At 38.0% G+C, this 26,666-nt stretch overlaps 1 protein-coding gene across 2 annotated transcripts; it reads right to left on the bottom strand.

The window, feature by feature from the left end:
• Nucleotides 1-1,226: 1,226 nt before the first annotated feature.
• Nucleotides 1,227-25,799, bottom strand: LOC146504660 (Na(+)/H(+) exchange regulatory cofactor NHE-RF3-like). Of its 2 annotated transcripts, XM_085130783.1 has the most exons (11): nucleotides 23,596-25,797; nucleotides 21,208-21,269; nucleotides 20,914-21,113; nucleotides 18,125-18,196; nucleotides 17,064-17,196; nucleotides 16,585-16,721; nucleotides 16,290-16,497; nucleotides 10,518-10,714; nucleotides 10,261-10,431; nucleotides 7,186-7,269; nucleotides 1,227-6,769 (listed from the first exon to the last, which is right to left on the bottom strand). In XM_085130783.1, the coding sequence occupies exons 1-11, from the start codon at nucleotides 23,688-23,690 to the stop codon at nucleotides 6,737-6,739; spliced, it is 1,392 nt and encodes a 463-aa protein (XP_084986909.1). In that variant the 5' UTR covers nucleotides 23,691-25,797; the 3' UTR covers nucleotides 1,227-6,736. The 2 variants fall into 2 exon arrangements, with proteins under 2 accessions (XP_084986909.1, XP_084986908.1); XM_085130782.1 differs by lacking the exons at nucleotides 1,227-6,769; nucleotides 7,186-7,269 and having other exon boundaries at nucleotides 8,921-10,714; nucleotides 16,290-16,721; nucleotides 23,596-23,621; nucleotides 25,430-25,799.
• Between the last annotated feature and the right edge of the window lie 867 nt (nucleotides 25,800-26,666).

Consider the following 26,666-nt stretch of genomic DNA (forward strand, 5'->3'; position numbering starts at 1 on the left):
GACTTGGCTATTCATTATTTTCCATGAGCACATTAAAAGTATAGCTTTTCTGTTGGGACATTAGCAAGCTCACAAGTCTCACAAGTGAGACTGTAAGTTAATCTAACCAAAGCCATGTGAGCCACATTTTTTATCCTACCTTTTAACATCCTTACCCCGCCAGCAAGAAGAAAAGAGCAGAGGGTAAATACTGTCATGTAATTAACTTTAACAGTTAACAAACACAGTGACACTTTTTAGAAAGTTTTTGCAGGCAAGAAATTGTCGTTGTCATCAATAGGCTGTTGTCTGCAGCAAGACTGCAATATGACAAGGTCTGGTGACAATACAATAACAAAATGCAAAATACATTTCAGAGACTTCATGTCAGAAATGGCATGAATATATATATGAATTGGGTCAGTAAAAAGAAAATGTGCAGAAAAATAATTAAAATTTTAATTTTTCGGTGAGCCACTGACTTTTTGGGTGGTTGTTGGTTAGCCAAAGCAAAGCGTTGTTTGTGTGTTATCACATATAGATGGTTGGAATGGAACAGCAACGGAAGAATCAGACTTAGACTGGGAAATACATATTCAAAGAACTAAAATCATAGTGAGCTAAAGTAGCTTTCTTCTGGTGAGACGAAAGCTTTTTCATTAGAAGGACCAATCGGAACCTGTCTAAATACAAAGTAACTGATCTGGTGAAAATGAGTGACTGGCAGTTAAACCAGCAGTATATTTTGTTTTAACCTTGTTCTTTCTACTTGAATCTGTCATCACATACTATAGACATTCTTCAAGAATTGTACTGAGCAGCTCTTCTCAGACAGGAGAAAAGTAGCACATGAACATCTCAAAAATGACACGGTCTTTTCTACATGTTTTTCCCTAGATGGGAGTGCCCCTGCTCTTTCTCATGTGTGTACACTGTTTTCAGGAGAAACAAAGTTTTTGACGTAATTTATTTAATATATTTTTAGACTTGTTATCAATTTCTGTTCTTGTGTCCTATGGTATGCATTCTTTTCACACCTCAGAAAATAACTATGTATATATATGTTATATAGAGAAGCAAATCTACAACAACCTACAAAAAAACACTGTATAGGGATTGTATTAGCCTGTACATTTCTAAGGCTGTGAAATTTTTTTTTTAAAACTTGCATACAAATGTATATATTTTCTTGATTTCTACCCTGCAACTAGGATGTGGACAGCAAATCCTGTAACAATTAAAAGAAATGCAGTCATCTTAACTATAACTTGTGTGTACAGCAGTTGTAGATATGTCTAAGGAAAATGCATTTTTTGTTATTATTTTTAATTATTTTGTCACGGCAACACTGTGAATATGTATATTAAGAATTCACCGTGTTGGTCTCTACCTCTTGAGCTCAATAACTTGGCATTGTTTACCTCCACACATTTCTGATCATGTGGGGATGAAATAAAAAAACAATAACAAAAAAACACTTGAATGTCCATTCATGCTTTTATACTGAAATAATAAAATATTCTGCCCCTCCACATACATCTTCCGACAGACCTTTCTTGCACTCTGTAATACAAAACCTACGAGTAGCCAAGGGTTACCTGACTGTTAGATGTTCTGAACATGATGGTTGCATTCAAAGCTCAGTGTCAGGGACAGCAGTGTCTGCAGTTGAGGTTCCATCATCCATAATTTAACTAAGAGGTGCCCTTATGCCCTGTAAAATCTAATTAGTTCCCAGAACTAAAGTAAAGCTCACTTAAGATAACTAAGGACAGCTTATTCATTGCGAGTACACAGTACTAAGAATAACTTGATATTTTTGAGTGAGCAATACTAATTGTTTACCCCACTGACAAACAGCACGGTGGCACGGTGGTTAGCACTGTTGCCGCACAGCAAGAAGGTCCTGAGTTCAATTCCACCATCAGGCCGGGGTCTTTCTGTGTGGAGTTTGCATGTTCTCCCCATGTTTGCGTGGGTTCCCTCCGGGCACTCCGGCTTCCTCCCACCGTCCAAAGACATGCAGCTTGTGGGGATAGGTTAATTGGATAATCTAAATTGCCACTAGGTGTGAATGTGAGTGTGAATGGTTGTCCGTCTCTGTGTGTTGGCCCTGCGACAGACTGGCGACCTGTCCAGGGTGTACCCCGCCTCTCGCCCTATGACAGCTGGGATAGGCTCCAGCGCCCCCCGCGACCCTGAAAAGGATAAGCGGAAGCGAATGGATGGATGGATGGACATACAAACAAATGCAGCTAAATCACATTATGTTTTATCATCCTTAAACTTAAGAGATTTCTAGTACAAGTATGATTCAAAAACAAAAATTTAAAGCACTTGCAATGCAGTTAAAATTATCCCAGCCTTTTTTTTTCAAATGCAAAAAGTATGTCAGCCAACATACTGGACACTGTTATGTTTAACAACAAACAAGTATATTCCCATTCCCCCATTAGATTTTAAATATTAGTACAATTAAATTGTATGTTTATTTGTTAAGACAATTTAAACCTTTAATAACCTTACACTGAGACAAATTCTCAGATTTAATTATTCTGAAACTAAGTTAAAGCTTCCCATAACTTTGTATTGCAAGTTACATTGCTGATATAATCAGTATAAAATGTATTTATTGTTCAGCTCAAACAACACATTTGTTTTGCATTCAAACACAGGAGCTTTGTGTCTTGTAACATTTTAAGGATGGTTTGTTTCCATTCCTGGCATTACAGCCTGAATGACTGCCATGGATTTAGACGATCCAAATGTAAGTGCCTCAATGAAGTCTTTGACATTGTTGCAACTTCCCTTAAGTACAGTGGTAGTGGATGTGGGTTGGAAGTGCAATGACCTCAAACCTGCAGGTGACCATCTTCACTGACCACACCTTCTGTGACGGAGGGCTTATCACTACTGGTGTCCTGGAAGGAAACAATCGTATTATTGTATGGTCTACCTTACAATATAAAGCACCTTGAGGCAACTGTTGTTGTGATTTTGCACTGTATAAATAAAATTGAATTGAATTGAATTTAGAACACCAACTTATTTGGCTTTTTAAAAAATGTATTTCTGCATTTCCTATAGAACAGATCTCAAGTTAGACAAACTAGCTGTGTGATTACATTATTAGTAAAAAATACTGTAAATTTGATATAAACAATTGTGACACCTCAACTTGCTTCTTTCGATGTGGACGAGTAACAACTCTACTCTACCCCTCTTGAATGACTCTTCACCACAACAGAGTGGTATAGCGTCCACATCACTGCAGCTGCAGCAACATCCGTCTGTCGATCTCTCATTCCTCTCTTCGTTCACTCGTGAACAAGACCCTGCGATAAATAAACTCCTTCAACCGGGGCAGCAACTCATCCCTGATGCAGAGTAGGCACTTCACCCTTACAGCTGAGGACCATGGCCACAGATTTTGAGGGGGTGATGTAGGTAGAGTGTTCGCCCCATGATCGGAAGGCCGGGGATTCAAATCCACCGAATTACTAGCCTGAGGTACTCCTGAGCAAGGTACCGTCTCTACACACTGCTCCCCTGGCGCTGGATTGATGGCTGCCCACTGCGTCACTGAGTGAATGGGTTAAATGCAGAGGACTAATTTCCTACTGGATTAATAAAGTATGCATTGTACATTGTCATTCCCACCATTCCACACTCAGCCATCAACTGATGTCTAACCAATCCTGACAGTACCCCTCTTCAACTTGATGTGATTATCACCACGACAGGCACCAACCATCTTGCAGCCTCAGCTCCTTGCAGGAGTCTCAACATTGCCCATTCTAATTCAATGTTCCCAGCTTCCCTCAGAATGCTTTCAGGTGTGCTAGGTCTGTCTGGCATGCGCCCCTGGCACCTGATCCAACTCACCACAAGGTGAAAGATCAGTAAAAAATAAAATTTCCCAAGCCAAAGCACAAATCAAAATTGAAGTAAAACAGGTTGGTTTAAAGTATGATAAAAGTTTAGCACGATCAATGATGATTATTAATATTTTGGAAACCAAAACACTTACCACTCAGTTGATGTCTTCTTGCAAGTGTTTGATGTAATGTGGGGAGTGCTGGTCCAGAGCCTCAAAGAAAGCAAGCAGAGGGAGAAAAAAAAAGAAAATTGTTTGGAAGCTGATATTGCTTCTTATTGACTTTGCAACCATTATAGCTTAAAATATAGAAAAACAATGTACACCTCATACTAACTAATTAGACTAGCACATATACTTATTAATAAAAATAATAGAAAAAAATAGTAATTTAAAACACTATCTACTACTATGTCTGAATGTGTGGTATTGCCAATGTCAGTTTAGGCCTAAAGAGATGTGTGTTATTTAAAAAAAGAGACCACCTAAATTAAATGAAATCATTACATGCTTGTTAAAAGCTAACTTCCAATATATAGTTTCTCAAAAGCACAATAACCATTGTATGTATATTTATATTTAACATAGTTAAATGTTTCTGATGATTCAATGGTAGAGTTTAACTAATTTGTTTAGAAGAAGCTGAATTACTTTATTTTCAGCTATGAAGCCCAATTAGATTGTAACCCTAATCTGGTTTATAGCTTTTGAATTTCACAACAAAACATGAATCTAAAATATCTTTTTACAAAACAAATACTATTAAAACTAACAAATACTAGTATTATTTAAAATGAAATTAAACAGAAATGTTGGTTAAATGTAAAAACAGCTTGCTAAAGAATGGCTAGATTTGACATTAACAGATGCCACAGATATTCAAAAGCAGCAACAAAGCATTAGAATAAATGCGGGGTCTAAGAATATACAGTTAATATGTTATAAAAGTTCATATGAATTAAAAACAAGCCAAACCCCTAAGGGCTGCACCCTCTGGAAATGTTTCGTCTTGGTTTCTGCAACGCTTACTTTTCTATTTCAAATGAGCAACAGTAATTTTGCTCAGTCTTTTATATAAGGCTTTTAAAGCTGTGGGGTTAATTTTTTAACCAACATGAGCCGAGAGGCAGCAGTGAGCATCGGTGATACAAAAGCTAGGCTAACACTGGCTAGCTAGCAAGTTCATAAACCAAAGTGCTAAACTGCAAGAAGGCACAAAAACAGTTTGAATGAGAATAAACATTTACTCACTAACTGATACGCTGATTGACATATAAGAAATGTCAACAATACAGGTTTGCTCAGCATATTTCAGAGAAAGAAAAGCAGGCTATGAACATGTGGACTGATCTGTGCAAGGGTGAGGAAAGCAGTGACATGGCATTTTCAAACCATATCATTTTATCCTTCCGCTGAAGAGAGACTGCCTCCAGACGCGAAGAAATAAAAGCATGGATGACTGTTTTGAGGTGCCTTGAAAGAAAAGATTTCACTCTTGCCAGTTGCCTTAAATAAAAACTGGACTTCACCACTGCTCTAATTTGGCTGTCCAATTTAAAATCCCTGTCCAACTTAAAACCAAGGTTCAGTAATAACAGGTTTAAAATAAACTTCCAGGGGTCCCAAATCAACAGAGGACTCACAGTGCCCACTAGGTCCAAACACCAACACCTCTGTTTTCTTTTCATTAAAATTTTAAAAGTTTAAAGCCAACCACACTTTAATGTCATCTAGACATGCCAAAAGAGGTTTAATGGCGATGCCATCCTTCTGCTTTAGTGGCAAATAAGTTTGGCATTCATCAGCATAATGATGAAAAGCAATCCCTTCCCGTCTAAGGATGGAACCCAGAGGCAATAAATGTAATAATAATTATTGTTAATAATAAATAATAATGAAATAAAAGAAAAGAAAATGACCATACCATATGGTTTCATTTTCAATTTTGAGGGCATTTGTATGAGCTAAGATGTAGTCTCTCAATCTAGTCCTTTGTTTTTGTCTAAAAACAAAAACAAAAAGCAAATCAAAAGTTGATTAACTAATTAATACTTTTAGTTGTACTAAGCACAACTGGGTGACTTATTTTTTATATACAAAGGTCCAAAAGTAGTATAAACTGTCAGATAATGAAGTAAAATATAAAGCATAGTGAAGCAACAATAGAGAGCGGTGTAAAAAGGGAAGCTCAAGTAAAGTAGGTAACTGTGAATTTAACCTACTTAAGTTATTATTTATTAGATCTTTTATTAGATATTTGCACACAAAGAAGGCAACAGCACCACAAAAACATTCAGGGGGTTTTGTGACTTGAATTAACTGAGGTGACAAAACAAAAATCTGTGGACTGAATGAATAAAACACAGAATCTCTATGCGCCGATGGCACACAGTACAATAATATATTTTGAGATCGTATATGAAATATCTAGGAGTATACCCATCCACAGTGCATTCTAAAGTTTGTCATATTATATAGATAGCACAGCATGGGGATTTAAAAAGAATGGGCCTGCAGGTCAGAAGTGGATGCAGTTTGGTCCACTCAGCTTTGCCAAGTGTGACAATTGCAGAGAAGTAATTATTCAGTTTTCAGTAAACATGATGACACCATTACTACACAGGAAATGAGTAATTTGTGATTTTATAACTACAAGGATGTAAAATACTGCTGTTTTGTTGCAAATCTTGTGTTCAGTGTCCAAAAATCACATTATATGATCAAATCAAAAGGGAGGCTGCCCATAACCAAGCAGGCCTGAATCCAGATGAAGACATTGTCTTCAGTCACATCTTCATCAGCTGTTAAATCTTTACTTTCTTTAAAGTTAAGCTCTGTCCACAGGATGGCCTTGGTCACTTCTATTTTTGTTCATTTCCATCACAAGTAAACATAATGTGTTCTCTCAGAAATCTGTAAAATATAGCAAATGTCATAAAACACAATGCAATGCAAACCACAATTAATTTTGTAAATTGTCTATATTTATATGCTAGAACATCTCATTAACAACATAAATAATGACTTGAGCTTGGCAAGAAGACAATTCTTCAGCCAGAAAGGAGTATAAAAGTGAAGTGAGACAGCCATCACAAATGGTATGTTTTAAACGTGGTCTTTAATATGAATATAATTTTGTCAAAAAAAAATAAATGTATCTTGTTAACAAAATTGTTAGCAATTAACAATTTAAGATATATTGTTCATTATCACCAGGCTGTCACCTGGTAAGAATGAACCACCAGAGCATTTAGTCACAAGAATACATTGTAGACATTATGCATACAAAGACATAATGAGGGGAGCAGTCCATGAAGGACTTAATATACCTTGGTCAATGGACCTAAATCTTCAGAGAGTTCTCTTGTGAAGTAACTAGATTCCGTGCAGCATTCACTGTGGCCAGTAGGGTACTACAAGACAAACCCAGAGTCAAATCTAGATTCCTTTTGATTTTTGAATGCACTTGAACTGAATTGAATTAGAGATAAACTGTTGAACTGGGCAGCCTACTAGCAACTTCAAATAATGTCAATCCAAAGACAGTGAATCATTGAAATCATATAAATAGGTATCTTTTATCTATCTATCTATCTATCTATCTATCTATCTATATATATATATATATATATATATATATATATATATATATATATATATATATATATATATATATATATATATATACATACACATATATGTCCTGGAGAAACATTTGCCCAAACACCCTGGAGAGGACACGGGCACAGGAAAGAAAGGTGAGTAATCACATCTTAGTCACTTCTTTGCACCACATTACTTTTAGATTTTCACACACTTGCATTAGTTCTCCTTTCTGGTAAACCTTATTTGCTCTCAATCCTAATTCCTTTCTCCTCACAGACAACCACCACATTCCTTGATGAAGAGCAGCTGTGCGGGACCTGGAACAAAGGCTACCAACTGATTTTAAAATACGCAATAAATATTCAATAAATAATTAAACTTCTTGTGTGCAAATGTTCTTCATGTGCAAATCTATGCTTACAGTGCGATGCTAAATAAAGTGCTAGATAATGTGCTTTTAATAAAGTGAAAGGTGTGCTCCTAAAGTGCTATACAAATTATAATATAAACAGTAGTAAGGGAGTCCTCTTCCTTACAGAGGCCAATGACTAAAGAGTGATAGAACCACTATCCGGGATGAAATGACAAAGATCCATGAGTACATCAGGAAGATGGCAACAACTGATCGTCTGCTTAGTGAATACCTCAGGCAGCAGAAACCCAAGACAGAAGACAAGCAAGCACAAGAACCATCATAGAAAAACATGCCCCTGCATGGTATGTACCACTAGCAGATAGAAAATATAGCTGATATTGATATTGAAATATAGCTTATTTGAGGAGGACTGTAGAAAGAGGTCTAATACACATGGACGCTTTGATTGAAGCCCTTAATTAAGTTGACTCACGAAGATTGGAGATAACTAGTTTGAAAATGTATCTGCAGTATACTTATTCAAGTAACCATCTGCATTAATAATACCTCTACAGATGGTTATGAATAATTTTTTCTCTAATGGTTAAAAATTTATTTGTGAAGAAATTCATGGAATGCTTGGCTGACTCTTGGTGACCCTGGCTACAGTACTGAAAGGAAAGCTGGGGTTGTTCTCATTTTTTTTCAATCAGTGATGAATGAGATGCCACAGCTTTACAGAAGGCTTTTCTCTAGTAGAGCAAACTATGGTTCCAGGCTATCTAAAGATCTTGCGGGACACCATTTCAACTCAAGCTTACTTACATCTACTTTCAACCACACATTTGAGAGTTCAGTTCTTTCAGTATAAACAGAAAAAAATATAGGATGTATATACAAATGTGTCCATAACAGCAAATACAATTGTTTTTATGTTGATATAAATATCAATTGTAACTGCAGTTGTAAACATGAGATGACTAGAGGGAGGGAGAGTACCACTGAATATCATTTAAATTCAGATCCTTCTGCATTTCCTGTTAAAGTAAGGCATTTCTCAGTAGTGATACATTTAGTCTCCAATACTTGAAATGCTCATCTGTTCCCAAGCTTATTTTGTGTGTTACGGTAAATTTCGAAGTAAATTCTCCTGGGATACATGGGACAAAAACAAACAAACAAACAAACAAACAAAAATTGCTTTCTCTGGGATGACAGTACAACTACCAGTGTTTCTCCCTCACCCCCCAAAATGGCTTACTTTTTCTGGATATGTGTTCTTTGTCTACAGGTAGTCTATTCAGTTCTTGTCCACTTTTAGAGTTAAAGCCTGTCTGTATTAGAATTATCCCTTTACGTTACTCAGCTAAAAGAGCAGTGAGTTTTTGAAAGAATTGTGGGTAACCTTTGTTAGGTACATATAGGTTAAATGTAGCCACTCTTACATTCTCTACTGAGTCCACTACAGATCCTTCACTTTGCCAGTATACTGATTTGTTAAAAGGAAATACATCAGTAGATAATCTAATCCAAATACACAAAATCATGGGGTTTCTAAGATGGCATAAGAAATTATAATATTAAGAAAATAATTTTGGTAAATATATTAATATTTTCATGTGTTAGAATGTTACGGGGCGTGGTCTGTGGCACCGCTGCGGGGAGGCTCACACACTGGAGCTGCATCAGCTTACCACGCCTTCCCTGCATTAAAGTCTGTACTGGATCCTGGGTGTTTGTTGTTGTTGTTGTTGGGGTGTGTGGCTGGCAGCTGAAAAACTGCAGCCGTGTGCGTGTAGTTACAACAACCGTAATAAAGAAAAGTGTTAAAAGTGTGCAATATGTGGTCGGGTCTGCCATGTGTTGTCTACATAGAACCAAAAATTATTTTAGACGCATTAGAGGTTTAACAGAAAATGCTCTAAAATTTTGACTAACGGGAACATTTGAGGAACATTTGAATAACTTAGTCAAGTTTGTGGACACAAACTTAAGTAGAGTAGGTCCTGAAAATGAAAAATGTTCATATTTAGTTAATCTACTGGAATTTTTGTTTTGTTCAATGCAATAAAAAATTTAAATGACAACAACCTTTTTCTTTAATTGATGCATATCCATGCATCTACTTTGGGCAACTAAGGTGTGAGTGTGTGAATGTTGAAAAGTGTTTAGGCATAGATGCATGAATGTGTGTGTGATTGGGTGAATGAGGGACTGCTTTGAGTGCCTTAGTAGAAAGGCACAATGTGAGTAGGGTCTGTTAAACATGTATTGCAAGCAAAATTGCACATTTAGAAACATCTAAATATTCACAAAGCATTACTAGCTTTGCAAATCCCATTAAATACCACCTTTCTAGACATTATGATGACTCAACATTTTACACTGCATGCCATGTTCTCGCATATTCATGTCGAACTGCAGTAAAACAGTGAGGTCCTACCTGTATCCTTACGGTTTCTGGCATTTCTGGGACATAACCTGAGTGGAAACCAGAGTCAGCCTCCTCTCTGTCCTGATTATACTTTGTGGGTTTTCTTAGAGGAGCGTCCTCCCAGTTCTTTATGCAGTGGTGAGAACAATCTTCATGGAATAACAGAGGAGAAATGCCTAACTGCAGGAGAACAGAAAACAGTTCACCCCTTACACACTACGTGTTATACTATATTTGTGTGACTGTATTGATATGATTGTACTTGCCTCTCTGTAAAAACCTCTTCCTGGAATAGATATAGCTGTAAGCGAGACTTTATCCCCACTCTGTCTAATCTTTCTAACAATGTCTTCATGCTCCATGGACTCAATAGGTTCCCCATTGACAGCAAGCAGCAGCTCTCCATCCTCCATTCCTGCACCCTGAGCTGGACTCCCCACATCCACTTCTCTCAGCACATGAACTGCAGGGTTACAGAAGATTATTATTAGATTTATTACTAATATTTCCTGAAATATATTTATATATTCCTGACTTTGAGAAATATATGAATTGATTACATCTGGATTACATCTTGATATACTTTGTATAGATAGTTAAGCCTGGACAAGGCTTAGCTCCATCTTCCAAACAGCCTGTCTCGCCCACCCAGCAGTGAATTACAGTAAAGGAAACAAAAGTATGACTTCTAATTCTGATTAGTTGGGCAGCTGACAGTCTGCCCTCCAAGTGTCCCACTACACACTGTCCTAATGAGATCGAAGATCAGTCATCAGAGGCACAAAGGCAAGCAACTTTTTTGTAAAGCACTTAGGTTAGCGTTTTCTGTTTTTAAAGTGTTGAACGTAAGAATAAAAGCATTACAATAATTGCAATATTAAATAAAAGTACCGGACAAAATAAAAGCATGAATAATAGTACAAAACACAATTAAACATGAGTTAATAAAATCAACATGTCACAGTGGGTTGAAAGCCAAGTAGAAGTGGGTCTTAACAAGTCAGTCTAATGTGTAATTTCCGCAATTTGTGAGCTGCAATGGGAAAAGACCCGTCCCTCTTGAACGCCCACTGTGTACTTGCAGATGGTGAGAACTGAACTAAGGGAACAGGACGGGAATACAAGTGCATTAGCTCAGAGAAGTAGGATGAATTTAAGGGCTTTAAGAACCAGAGTAATATAGTCTCTCTTATATGTTCCAGTTAAAAGTCATGTGGCACCAGCTGCAGGGAGGACTGGCTAGCACCAAATGGACTGGTTCTTGTATAGCGCTGTTCTACTCTTTGTAAGCATTCAAAACCCTATAGATGGCCCTGGTAGATGACCTGCTCTTCCTCCTGTGCTACAGCAACCTCCCAAACACAAAGAGATGCAGTAATCCAACCGAGCTGTGATAAAGGCATTATTTTAAAGTGATCTTTCAACACAATGTTTTTGTTTTATCTTTATCAGTTGCCTCAGCTGAAAGAAACTGCATTTCACCACTGCACAGAAATCCACAGTAATTTTAGACTGACAGTAATTTTAGACTGTCACATCTAAAATTACTGTCTAGGGTCCATGTGTACAGGAAAGGACCCAACAGTGCAACAGCAGGACCAAATACAATAACCTATGTTTTCATTAAAATTCAGGAAGTTCAGAGCTGTCAGTGCTTTTAGTTCCTCAAGACACTCAGTTTGTATCCAAGTCTGTATAAAGTAGACATCCTTCCATATTCAGATGAAGAGGGGACAAAGGAAAGCAGTTTTGTGCTTTCTAAGAATGGAACTGAAGAGCATCAGAGAAAAAATAACAGAAAAAATGGCAGACGCCCAACTACTGAGCCCTAATTATATTCACAGTATTCATTTACTGTGTCTAGGTATTTGCTAGTTTAGCTTAGCTCGTAGCTGGCTTGCTAGCAGCATGGCTTCTTCAACTGTTCTTCCTGCATCTTCCTGCTCAGTCTGTGAGATGTTTAGCTACTCTTTGGCCTCCTTGTACAATACGTGAATTAAATAAAGCCTGTTTACTGCTCTGAAGGTCAGGATCACTGAATTGGAAACCTGGCTCCGCACCCTTGAAAAACCCTATAGCCAATCTAACTTAAGGCCAGGAACAAACTCTGTTTATTGGCAATTCTGTTCCAGGTGCCAGAGCAGGTGAGACTGAAGGAACCCTGAAAATGCTGGCTAAATGTAAAGGTAGATTTTGTAAAATTAGAATTCATGTTAGCAGTTATGACACCTGGTTACATCAATCGTAGATCACTAAAACTAATATTAAATTGGTGTGTAACTTTGCTAAAACAATCTCAGACTATGTATTTTTCTCTGGTCCCCTCCCCAATCAGATCAGGAGTGACATGTTTAGCTGCATGTTCTCCTTAACTGCTGTCTGTCTGAGTCGTTTCCAAGAAACAATTTGGGCTTTATAGGTAAGACCATTAGGTTCAACAGTATCCTTCCCACAGAGCAGCTCTAGGTTTCTCAAAATATGGCCAAATTTATTAAACCTGCCAAAACGTGACTATCCAGAATTGGGACCAGGAAGCAGACTTACAGTCTTACACATCTCTCTGCAGCTTCTCTTCTTCTGTCATCAAACAATTTAAGCATAAAAAAATCACAAAGAAAGAACAATAGAATATCCACAGCTGCGCCAAAGAGTAAAACAGTTGAATGTGGATTATTAAACATTAGGCCTCTCTCTTCTAACTCTTCTAAGCTTTTGACGGAGGGTTGGAAAGCTTGAAAAGTCACTAAATATGGCACACACCTCCAATGTAGTGATGTGTTGATCACGAACGAAATGGATCTTGGAGCCGGATCTTTGACGTGAACGACACGAGCCGGCCCCTTATCGCGAGCCGTGGTTTTGTTTTGTTTTTTCTTTCTCGCACTTTTTTTCCGCTTCACTTCGCATGCAAGCCTTGTGCTTTACGCTGGGCAGAGGGGGGAGGGGCGGTAGTTACACTCAGTAGCACAGGAACAGAGCGGGAGGGAGAGACAGAGAAAGAGCCAGGGACAACAAGGTCACATTAGAAAGGTATAGTAATCATCCACAACTATTTTCAGTTGCAGATGATAAAGAATTCAGAAAGTTTATTCATGCAGGTCCATATGACAGAGAATATGCATGTTCTTTTTGTTTTCATATTTTAATTTATATTTAATTGTGTTGTGGTTTGCAGTGTTTTGTGTTGTTTCACTTTAAATTTTTTAAAGGAAAAAGCTGAAAATTTAAATAGTTAAAAGTTGAAATGTGAATAGTTGTTTTTTGTATTATATGATTTATTTATTACATTTTATGTGGAGTGAATAAATAAAAGCATATTTACGGTGGCCCCTACAGACAAAGCACATCCAAACTTCAAATCACGTATGAACTCTGAAGCACGTACAAACTCCAAAACACGTAAAAACTCCAAAGCACATAAAAACTCAGAAGCACATAAAAACTCAAAACACGTACAAAAGACAACAGAAGTGCTCCAGGATGCTGGGCGCAGTGTTGAGCTTTTGTCACCTAGTGGCTACACAAGCCAGCAAGTACCAACAACCGGATTTGATGTGTGGTAGTAACAGGTAAATTAACTTTTTTTTTAAATTTATTATTTGAATATATATGAGTGATTGTGTATAAATACACAAACAATACAAATATGCTTTCAATTGTGTAATTTAAGTGATCTAGGTAGCTCTGTTTTGGAAGTTCAGTTCATGCTAGAAATGTGTTTTGTCTCTAGGGGCCACCACATATATTTATATATAAACATATATAAATAAAACCACTTTTTTGTACATTAGTAATTCCTTTTGTGCATAATTTTATATTATTGTTAATAATAAATTAATTAAAGCAACAAAACAACCTGAAGAGCTGGTTCAGAGCCGGTTCAGAGCCGGCTCTTTTTAGTGAGCCGAACCGAAAGAGCCGGTTCTCTAAAAAGAGCCGGAAATCCCATCACTACTCCAATGTGAAGAAGGCTTTCTTGTTATGTGATTCTTTTCATGGAATATTGCAAAATGACGCCGCAGCGCCCCCTACAAAATTTCTGAGTCTAAAATTTAGCAGCCTGATGTAAGATATCAAGATGTACAAAAAAGTCTCTTGGAGCAGTGTTTCCCATCCAACAGAAAGCCAGCCATTTTCAATTGAACATGTCAACGTTTGTTCACAGTTTTAAGGCCTCGTACTCTAATGAACATATCCTTGGAATTTCACCAGATCAACATAATCTGCGCTGAGTGGAATCAAGACACCTCAGTCATGTTAAAATGCGAAGCTTTTCACGTTTCGTGAAACGGGTGGTCGTGGCTGCACGTCGACTTTCAATCATTCGCCAAGAAGCACAAAACTGCTATAACTCAAAGACACATTGTCCAATCCCTCTCACACTTCACAGACACTATGACAGTCGTGCCTCAAACGGACTGATGTGCCATTTGTCAGCAATGGTTAGAGCGCCACTTTGTGGAAAGAGGAAGTGTACAAAAAGCTAAAATCGTCATTGATCTAGATCAGCGGTCCCCAACCCCCGGGCCTCGGACCGGTACCGGTCCGTGAGTCGTTTGGTACCGGGCTTGTACCGAGTTGAGGCTCAGGTGTGAAATGTATAGTTTTCAGGGTTTTTATCAGTTTTCAGCGTTATTTTGTTATCGTTTTTATCGTTTACTCGGTTTTCCTGGGTCTTTTCACGTGTGTTATGAATAAATCTTTTCTTTTTTCGGTACCGGTACTAGTTTTATTTTGTTGTATTTATCTGCGACACCTTAAAGGCCAGTCCATGAAAATATTGTCGGGCATAAACCGGTCCGTGGCGCAAAAAAGGTTGGGGACCTCTGATCTAGATGACATTTTGACTGGTGGTGCAATACATTATATGCTTGAGTGTGACATTAGATCGAACGGTAATCTCCATCGCCACCTGTTGGGCATGGCTGGGTGCGAGGGCCCTTCCAAAGCTGCTTGCAGCTTTAATTGGATTTAGGATTTTTGTTTTTTTTCTCTGCTCATTTTTGTCTTGTTAGAGTATATATTTTTGAAGATTTCGATTTCCATTGTATCCTACTGGACTTGGCTTTCTCCTATTGGGTTATAGCAACACGGAAGAGATAAGGACAGCGGTGGCAAAGGTGTCCTCATATTCTCCAGTGTTTTTCTTCTCAAAGATTAGAACAAAATCAGCATTAGCTTAGAGTAGGTTAGTTAGATAAGTATCATTTAAGTGCCCACCCCCGCCCGGTTCAGCTTCACAAACCTTATGAGCCAGTCAGGCCCTGCCATCTGTTTCTCATCCCATGGTGTTTGATATTATCTGTTACTGCGACTTGACAAGCAAGCTTTCTGACGTCCTGATGCATGCTCAATCATCCAGGTAAGTAAATCCCCAAAAGGTGATTCTGTTCATCTGGACATAGCAATTTCAGTGGGAGAAAGGTTTTATCACTGATCCAAGTGACTTCATCAGTCTCAGCTGACTGCAGGTTTCCCCAGCCTTATACACAGTACCTTTGCACAATGACTGAAACCGTCAGTCAGTTTCTTGATCATTAATATGCAAATTGTCATGACCATTGATCAACAAGACCATTGATCATTGATCAATGGCCATGAGTACCATTCACAGAGAGTTGAAGAATGGCTGCAAGCAAAGCATTGTGAGATGGTGACAGATGTATCCTTACGCCTCCCTTTTCACATAAATGGCCTCCTTGATTCCCTGCTCAAACCAGCGTTTTTCCCTGTCCATGATGTCTACATCCTCATTATTGAAAAAGTGTCCACTGGCCCGCAAAAGTTTTGCAGGATCTCGCAAAACAAACTCGGGATCTCGCAAAACTTTTGCGAGTTCTCGCAAAAGTCCGTCTTAATTTTTTTTTCTCCCATGTCCCCTGCGGGGCTCCGTACTATATCAATAAAGCTGAATTGAAATCAGTTCAATTGAAAATAAAGTGGGACCCTTTATCCTTTCATACACTTAAGAAGCTTTGTCTAAATAGTATGTGTTTGTCTCTGTAAGGATGTAATCTTTCCATTAATATGTCTCTCACCTTTTTGTTGTGTGCTTGCCAGCTTTTCTTGTTTCAACAGGAAGCCATATCCATCACTTCCCTTCACGAGATTCATGGTCTTAGCATTGTGGGGGAGGCTGCAGCTTTGTGCCACCACAGGCATGATGGGCATTTTCCTTCTGATATAGCATGACTCACTGTCACTGTCAATAACAAGCACTGTCACTGAATCCCCACTCTTCTTCACCTGAGGGCCAAACACACCAGACAGTAATGCACATTCAGTGTAACAGAGCACACACATCAATTCTGACTGAGAGAAGAGGATCCGTACAGTTCTGGTGAGAGCTGAGTATCTGAGAGTGGACACCATCAGTCCATTAATCCAGATCAGTCTGTCACCACTGAAGATACCCGCTTTCTCTGCTGGACCATCAATAACTGTTCTCACCATATATTGATTCTTTTCACCTGTTGACACATCCACAGTCTGTCCACAGTCAAAATCTACTCAATAATGCTTGATGAAAGAAAAAACAAAACTGTTGTATATTATAAGTAATCAGCAGAAATAATTAAATAGTTGCACATTTTGGGAACCATTAGATCACTTTTGTGATTTGATGGTTCTGGTCTATGTCCTAATGGTTAATACATAGACTAGAACCAGGGGAAACTGTTTATCTAAACTGAGTTTGAACTTTAGCACTGGAACTTCATGGCTTTCTTGTAAAATAGAAGGTACAGTGACTTCAGGGGAGCTGTTTGTGAGTAGTTAGCACTTGTCACAGATAGTGACAGCAAAATAAATACCATCGATTGAGACAATAGTCAATCCTAGGCCATGCTTTGGGTGTTTTTGGATGTGACATAGCCTGGGTCGAGACCAGCGATCCCCTTTGGTGGCTTTGGCCAGGAATTTTAGGTCCACGCCCATAGACACTGCCTGGAAAAAGGAGAAAGGAGACATCTGCAAGATTCTGTGACCTGAAATATGTGGTTCTGGATTCATTCTTCCAGAATCTAAAATTCTCAATTCTGGTGGTGGTGGTTGTAAACAAAAACCCTTCAAAGATACATACCTGAGTTAAATAAAATGGCGTCAGTGGCTTGCTAGCCTCACGTTAACCATAACCATTGTTATCTAAACAACATGTAACTGTGCAATGGTGGGACCACTGTTTCAATTTGTGTTTGTTTTGTTTTTTCATGTTATCCTTCATTGTTAAGCACCTTGTAAAATTTCTTCTGATAACAGAGCTATAACCCTAATGGAATAGCCAGGAATCAAATCTCCAATCTTTCAATTGGTGGAGGACTAATTGTTACCTCCTGAGCTAAGCTGCCAGAGATGAAATGTTGAAAATTTGGGAGGGGAGGGGGGCTAAAGTAAAATATAGGACTAAAATATAGATTTTCGGAAGCCTCAACCTGTAGTTGATAGTAAATATGACATGTGAGCCAAGAAGCGCTCACCCTTTATTTCTTTTCTGAGGCTGTCTCTCAAAAAAAAAAAGAAAATAAATTGCCTTTGTGCAAAGGTTTAAAAAAATATATATCATGCACTTATACACACATCTGCAATGTTAACTTTAATTCCTCAGCAATCAACAACTATTTCTGGAGAGGTTGGAAAGTTCCTCATCGTCAGTATTGACGATGAGGAATACTACATACTACACATCAGTATGCTACTACACATACTGATGTGTAGTAGCATTAGAACATGAGATTGTTGCTGGCTGTCACTGTTTTAAGAATAGCTGCATTTAGTCTTGATCTAAATGCTAATCACTGAGCATTATGATCACTGGTTACCAATAAGACATCCGATTTGAATAAAACATAGTTGTGTGAAAGATCAGTTCTCATACCCATTCATACTCTTCCCTCTTCAGCACCAGAAGAAATAGGTGTAAGCCACATGACTGGATCTGTCTCACAACCTGTTAGATAATTGCAGAGAGATAATCATAGACACATGATAAACTTACTCTTTCATCCATTAAAACAGTTTAAGCCTGTCCTAATAATGTTTTTATCAATTATTCCATTTTACTTCAGACTGAATTTCAAGTGTTTCCATGAAATCAGTTTTCCCACAAAAAGCACAGAAGACTGGAAGGCCCCAAATGGTTAGCATGAACCTTTTCAACTAAAATTCATTCTCTGTGAAACTTTATGAAGTCGTAAACTTACCAGGCATTTAATTAATTACATCTTACTAGTAGTAGGTTGGACTGCTAATTCCCCCAATCAGTCATGGCATAGATTCAAGAAGATCCTAAAAACATTCTTCAGAGACTTTGAAACATATTGGAATGAATTCAGTTCAATTCAGTTTTATTTATACAGCGCCAAATCACAGCAACAGTTGCCTCAAGGTGCTTTATATTGTAAGGTAGACCCTACAATAATACATAAAGAGAAAAACCCAACAATCATATGACACCTTATGAGCAAGCACTTTGGCGACAGTGTGAAGGAAAAACTCCCTTTTAAGAAGGAAGAAACCTCCAGCAGAACCAGGCTTAGAGAGGGGTGGCCATCACCCAACCGGTGAGAGAAGGAAGAAAGGATAGAAGACATGCTGTGGAAGACAGCCAGAGATTAATAACCTTGTGTTGCTATAACTCAGGGGGTGGAGCAGGGTATCACCTAATTGGAAACCTGTTGGTTCAATTATTCGCTACACCAGTATGTGTCCAAAGTATCCTTGGGCACATGTTTTATACACATATCTATCTACACATATCACTTATACCTAAGTGGTTTCTAAAGTATCTAGCATTCACATTCCCTTTACATCCACCCCCCAAAGCGTCTCAATTGGATTTACATCAGGGGAACATGCAAGATGGTCCAAAAGAGTGATGGTATTCTACTGGAAGAAGTCCCTTGTCCTGCGGGCATTGTGTACTGTATCATTGTCCTGTTGAAAAGCCCAGTTGTTACCACACAGATGAGAGCCCTCAGTTATGAGGGATGTTCTCTTCAACATCTGGACATAGCCAGCAGCTGTTTGACGCCCCTGCACCTCTTGAAGCTCCATTGTTCCACTGAAGGAAAAAAAGCACCCCAGACCATTATGCTGCCCCCTCCACTGTGGTGCATAGAAAACATCTCTATCTGTTTGTCGTGCCAGTAATGTTGGAAATCAGGACCATCAAGGTTAAATTTTTTCTCATCAGAGAATGAAACTTTCTTCCACCTTTTAATGTACCATGTTTGGTGTGAAGTCCAAACGGTCAGTTCTGTGGCGTTCAAGGAGACAAGGCCTTTGAAGACGTTTTTTGTTTTTGAAGCCTTTCAGTCTCAGATGCCGTCTGATGGTTATGAGGCTGCAGTCGGCACCAGTACCAGCCTTAATTTGGGTCCAGGTCCAGTGTCTTGACAGACAGACAATTGGATCCTCCAGCTCAGTGCTGGTGAAATCTTCTACTTGACTTTTTTGTTCCATAACCCTCAGGATCATTTAAGAAATTCCAAACGACTGTCTTACAGCGTCCCACCTAAGCAGCGATGACGCACTGTAAGACACCCTGCTTCTGCAGTTCGACAACCTGGCCACGTTCAAAAAGGGAACTTTTTTTGTTTTGCTTTTGCCATTGGAACATCCTGACAGTGTGACTACCTGAGAATGTGACAATGAATCCACATTTTTGCACAGAATTGGCCTTTTAAAGGCATGTGGTCCTAAACTTTTGATCAGCTGTAAAACAGGCTGTTTCAATTTAATTCTTGTTTTCAATATATTGCATGGTCAAAAAATGTTTCTTCTTGTTGCTGAAGCTCAACTTGGAACCTTGTTAAGATCCAACCTTGAAAAATATGATTTTCTGCCATTTTTCAAGTGGTCTTAAACTTTTGATTGGGATTAACTAATATTGACCTCTTACATACCCATATGGAAAAGATATATATATACATCTTATAAAGTTTGTGTCTGTCTTGTGTGAAACTTATATGAGTGAAAACAGATATAAGATCCCTTGAAAAATTATATAAATGAAACTTCTATGTTTTGGATACTTACTACAACAATATATGAAAGTAATGAGAAAGTGGCCACTTTCATGAGTAAATCATATAAGCCTTATAAGATTCACTATATGAAGTAGGCCACATCTTATGCAAGTCTTTTATAAGTTTTTACTATTTCTTTTCCATGTGGGATAGTATGTAACAATGTCAAACAATGTCAAATAATATAGAATTTATCTCATTCTAAAGGATGGAAAGTCAAGAAAAAATGTAATTGCAGTACAGTAAGTATGCACTGTAAGAAAGGACAAGCTGTTTTGCAGAATGTCTGTTGTTTTAAAAAAAAATGCAACACACAATGCAAAAACCTCACCATGAAACCATCCTTCCATTTTCTTGAAAGCAAAATTATGGTTTCAGCCACTCATAACCCTATCTAGCCAGGCGAGGCAAGGAGGTTGTCAATACTCAGGTTTCACATCTAAACAGTTGGACAATTCAGAATCACTAACGATACTAAAATCCATGCCTTTGGCAAAAGGAGAGCATGCTAACTCTACAGAAGGCCCCTAGGAGGCTACAAACACCTGCTTGCTGTGAGTAAACACTGCTTGCTTTGAGTAACACCACTAACCACCATTGTACCCACTATCATATTGCACAAATTCTAGATACTAACCCTGCTAAAATCCATGTTGACCACATATTCCTCATTCACCTCCAGTACTCGATCTCCATCCTTCAGGCCACTGTGCTCTGCAGGACTCCATGGATCCAGATCTGTGATCTCAAAACCCTGGCTGTACATACACAGATGAAAGCCAAAGCTTTGGCCCTCTGAACGCTTCAGGTGGCACAGTCTCGGCACCACGCTTGGATCTGGTTTTGCAAACACAGGAAAAGAAATCAACAACTAGTAGGAAGCGGGAGGGTATTATGAAATGTTTTGTCTGTAAAGATGTGTACATCTCACCAGGATCATCAGTCATGACCAGAGCTGGGTTGTCAATCCCTTCCTTTGGATTAAAGGTAAAACTGATGTAAGGAGATATTAGAGTCAATTTAAAACTCCAATTTTAAAAGCATACAATTCATTTTCATATAAAAAAACTAGCACAGAGAAGGCCTGTTTACAGCAGAACATGCTCTCATTGTACAGATATTTTACAGAAGGTATATATGCATTTTCTTATGTTGACTATTTAACATAAGAAACACATCTAGTTACACTGATTAACAACAAGATTTATCATGTATAATATTCCTGTTCACTCCCAATTATAATATTGCTATACCAAATTGGACAATTCTGCATTGAAGTCCAATAGTGTCACCCATTGCAATGGTTAATGGACTGGTTCTTATATACAGCTATTCTAATCTACCTGAGCAGTCAAAGACCTTTATACAACTTGCCTCATTCACCCAAACAGTTTATTATGCTTTTCCTACATAAGTGTTTTCTATCTAACATTCACACACTTGCATGGGAGAACAACTTGGAGCTAGTGTAGCAACCCAGTGATATTTAGCATGCTGGAGCAGCCAGGGATCAAACCATCAACCTTCTGATCAGTAGATGACTTGCTCTATCTCCTGAGCTACAGCCACCCTTCACAGTCAATCTTTACATAGAGAAAGTGAAAAGTGAATCTTTGGGCTCCTCAGAGGAACAAAACAAAATCACTTCAATTGATTTCAGTTCCATTTTGTTTGTGTTTCTCCAAATCACAACAACAACCACCTAAAGGTGCTTGAACCCAGTAGACAAAGGTATCCTTTGAATATACGTTACCACTCCTGGACTGTGCTGAGGAGAACCCCAGCCTCAGCATTCAAGTTTACCAAAAACCCACAGACACAGCTCAGTAGTCTTTGACTCACATCAAACACTACAACACAAACTTGGGGTGGTCAGGACTCTAACGCACCAACAGAGAACATTCCCTCAAAGGCAGAAGAAATAAATTAAGAAAGCACTTAACACATGGCACAACAAGACAAAACTCAGCAGAAAGGAGAAAGGCCAATCCTTTGAGGATGCCAGTGTTTATATTTTGAACACTGATGGTTTGAAAGCGGTAAAGTAAAGGAGTCTATCTATGTCCATGATGAATGACCAACATCGAACACAGGTGGTGGCTTACAACACTAGCTGTCAGCCAACTACAATGTTATCTTGACATCACTGCCCTGTCATTTCAATCCACACCTTACCTCACGTGATCTTGATGGCTCACATAATGGGGGACTGGGGCAATGTTTCACAGATGGTAATCCATGATTTATTTTACACACTGGCTCATGTGATAATTTGCATATTAACCCTTGGAACCACCTCCAATGAGACATCTCCCAATGGAGCTTAAATACATGGGACTATTCATCAGTTGTTTTGAGAGTAGAGATGGCTCTGATGAAATATCTTGAAAATGTTTTTAGAGATTTTAGGGTAAGACTGAGGATGATATGAAAAAATCTGAAATGTTTAAGTTTTATTACACACTCACACACATTAACTCTACATGACGGTAAAATTAAAATAAAATATTACCTTTGGTTATTACTGCGTTAAGTACTGTGTTTAATAATGGACTGTTGAAGTTTAACAGCAGCAACATTATTTATTCCAAATTTTATTTTAGTGTTACTGTCCATTAACTTGTGGAGAGAGATAGAAACACATTGTTACTAAATAATCATATAAGCTCAAGAAGGTGTCCGCCCTGTTACTGTTATAGTATAATACTCATAGTAAAATTACAGTAATGATAACTCTTTGAACCCATAACAGCATGTTAAGAAGTAATGGCAAAAAAGGAATTTTGCAAAAACGTATCTGAGGAGAACTCACTCACTCACATTCACTTTTTTTTAGTTTAACAACTCTTGCCTCCACTAACATAGGAGGGGCCAGCCAGATACCAGTGGGGGATAGAGATGCTTTGGCTTCACTTGGCTCAGGAGGTAGAGCGTCTACTAGTTGGAAGGTTAGTGCTTCAATCCCTGGCTGCTCAATTCACACGTTAGGCAGAAGAAGCATAGAAAAAGTCCTCAGGTGTTGTATAAAAACGAGTCAGAGTACTGCTATTCAAGAGACAGTCTATTTATCATTACCATTTGACAATCTTTAGTCTCAGCAGGTGGACTGGTATTTATTTAGAGACAAATAGACAAATTTATTTAATTGCTGCATGATATTAAGGGTTTTCTGAATTGCAACAAGCAATCAAGTTGGAGACAAAAATCAGAAATAATGTATTTATTTAAGCACAACCTACAACAACATTTTGAAAAAAAAAGGCAGCTCATGTTCATCGCAAGGCATAAAAGATTCTAGTGGGTCAAAAGGAGAACTTACTGTGGATTTCTGTGCATTCTGGCCACCTGAAGGAGAAACAATGACACAACATGTAGATACATCTGTCTTAGTTTGTGGATATAATTAATTCTCATTATATTATTCACTTTTCAGGACAACCATGGCAAGCAGTACTTACCTTGTCATATCTAAAAACAGACATAAATAAAGAGGGACCAAAGTCCCTCCTTTCATATCATACATTGCATTACATTACATTACCGCCATCCTGTGGTCGCACTTTGCTATTGTTGCTGTTTCAATCTGACTAGTGACTCTAGCTCTGTTATATGAGTGTGCCTGTCACCTGTTAACATTGACTGGAGCTGATTAAGCTGAAGGGCCAGCTGCTTTTTTCTGGTGTTTTCAACATGTGCATTGTGAAAACCTCTGTCCTTTCACAGTAAACTGGTAGAAGTTGGTTTCAGTTGGTTGGTAAAAGTAGAATGGGAGGCAGACACTTCAGCTTTCAGGCCCCTCTTCTGTGGAACCAGCTCCCAGTTTGGTTTCGGGAGGCAGACACCTTCTCTACTAATTAGACTTAAAACTTATGATAAAGCTTTGATACTGATAAATATAGTTTATCAATATTTGATGTTGATAAATAGAGTTCGCATTTTTGCTCATCTGATTGCTAAAATTTCTCTCTATTAGTGTAAAACTTGAATTGAATTGAATTAAATCACAAAAAGAAAAAGAAAAAACACTCAGGCACTGGGAGAGCATGTAGTGCCACTCAAAAAAAAAAAAAGAAAAGAAAAAAAGCCTCAACTACGAACCTTCAAGCAGCAGCACTAACCACTCCACCACCATGGCTATTCTGGCTGTATGAGGTGGCCAAACAAGGCCACACATTATATTATATATGGTTTATTTTTTTTTCATCTATCACCTGCTATAGAAAGGATAACACAACTTAACTCAACTTAACTCTTTTTTTTAATCACTAATAAAAACCCATCATCAATCATTATAAAGTTAGATTCATGATAATTAGTGAATACGATTTTTGTCTACCCTCTCCTGTCTGCCCGTTTTGACATGTACATGCTGTACTTGTTTTGCCACTGCATAGCTGGAAAACTGCATAGTTTCAACTGCATAGTAGCAAAACTTAATTCAAAAAGGAAAAAATGCAATATATGTCAGTTGTGTCCGTTGCATTGTGGCATATGAAAGCATAATAAACAAATTTTTAATAACAATGCAAGTTATTTCTCACATAAACATTGATTAAGCCAGTCACTGATTCTGGATATAGCATAAAGTGTGAAGGACGGAATGTTGCTTGAACCCTTAAAACATTAACTTTTTTAATGTGCAAATGAGTACATTCTCATTCTCCGTTCTCTTTAATGCAATTCATTCATTATGTTTAAAGAAAGGGTAGTGGAAATGACCTCCCAGAAACATGGTCTTTTGTGTCAACATTTCACAATACTCTTCAATACTCTTCAAATCCAACTTTGTGTGTGCAGGTGTGTGCACACACATGCGTGTGTGTGTGTGTGTGTGCTCAAAAATATCCTGCCTGTGGATTTATTTTTTCAAATAGTGAAAGGCAATGTTTAACCAGGAAGAACATAGCTGAAGTTAGTGTGTGGTTTTATATTGACAGCAATATATACCATAGCATTTTGAAAAACACAATCCACCACAATCATAATTATGCATAAAACACTTACCATAAAAAACAAAAGTAAACTGGCTTACCATCACTGCTATGACATTTCACACAGAGGAATTATGCCGTAACTAAGGAGTGCATGTGTACACATTTGAATATTCAAATCACGAACAGTCATATGTTTGAGAAGCAGAAAATAAACCCTACCTTTTAAGGACCTCGTGAAGTTCTGTGTGCTTGGCATTTATATCTGCTCAGACTAAGGCACTGTGGACGGACAAGGTTCACAACAGACAGATAATAAAAACCTAAGATACTGACTGCTTTCTGCTTAGCCATGATGGTTAAACATTTACTCCATGACACGCCTCAAGAGGTCTGTGTGCAGAGTGTGATACATTGCAATGGAAAAGACAACATAATGCACCTTTACCACTCTATGACACTGCTGTTCACTGTGGAGGACCAAATAAATAAATAACTCAAACCAAATAAATAAATTTGAGTATTCCAGAGCAATACATCCTGCAACATGTTTTCAAATAAATTCTTGATTATCATTATATTTTATTATTTATAAATATATAAAATAATAGATAGATAGATAGATAGATAGATAGATAGATAGATAGATAGATAGATAGATAGATAGATAGATAGATAGATAGATAGATAGATAGATAGATAGATAGATAGTGTCGGATTATAATATTATTTTATGCCATGTTAGACCCCTAAGTAAAGATTGTGAATTATTATGTAGTTTTAGTTTGCATTATGCTCCTGAATTAGAAGAAGGGGATAACTATTACATTTGGTAAACTGATTTGCATTACATTAGACTGCTGATTTATTGTGAATGAATGATATTGTTTTATGATGCATTATACTGCTGAGTTATATATATAAGTAACTGAGTTATAAGAAATACTGTTCACAGAAAGTCATCGTCTCATTTGTCTGGTTAGAAGAGAACAGAGCATACTGCCCCATCTTAGCAGGAGCAGATAAACAGGGAGCCAAGGTCGTAGCTTAGGCGCTGTGTGTGAGAAAGAATGTGAATGTTTAGGCTTTTATGATTAGGTGGGGGCCACTAGAGGCTATAAGAGTTTGATCAAGGCTCCACCATTTTGAGATCTGATGCTGTCTGCTGTATGGTGTCCATCTCCCACGCGTGTGTTCATTAAATCAACGTTTGAATCCGTAACAATAGATAGATAGATAGATAGATAGATAGATAGATAGATAGATAGATAGATAGATAGATAGATAGATAGATAGATAGATAGATAGATAGATAGATAGATAGATAGATAGATAGATAGAGCCCTCACCATGTTCCAGTGCCTCGTGGACCATGTGCTACGGCCGCATACTGCATATGCTGCAGCCTACCTGAATGATGCCATCATCCACTGTAACACCTGGGCAGAACATGTGCAAG

This window comes from Neolamprologus multifasciatus, chromosome 14 (genome assembly GCF_963576455.1).
Source record: "Neolamprologus multifasciatus chromosome 14, fNeoMul1.2, whole genome shotgun sequence".
Classification (NCBI taxonomy): domain Eukaryota; kingdom Metazoa; phylum Chordata; class Actinopteri; order Cichliformes; family Cichlidae; genus Neolamprologus; species Neolamprologus multifasciatus.

What these genes read in the sequence shown, in the direction of transcription:
- LOC146504660 (XM_085130783.1), bottom strand. Translation starts at nt 23,690, where the DNA reads ATGAGAATTAATTATATCCACAAACTAAGACAGATGTATCTACATGTT. An exon ending in AGAATGCACAGAAATCCACA is followed by an intron (nt 21,270 to 23,595) that starts GTAAGTTCTCCT and finishes TCCTTACATCAG; the next exon opens with TTTTACCTTTAATCCAAAGG. An exon ending in GGTCATGACTGATGATCCTG is followed by an intron (nt 21,114 to 21,207) that starts GTGAGATGTACA and finishes TTGCAAAACCAG; the next exon opens with ATCCAAGCGTGGTGCCGAGA.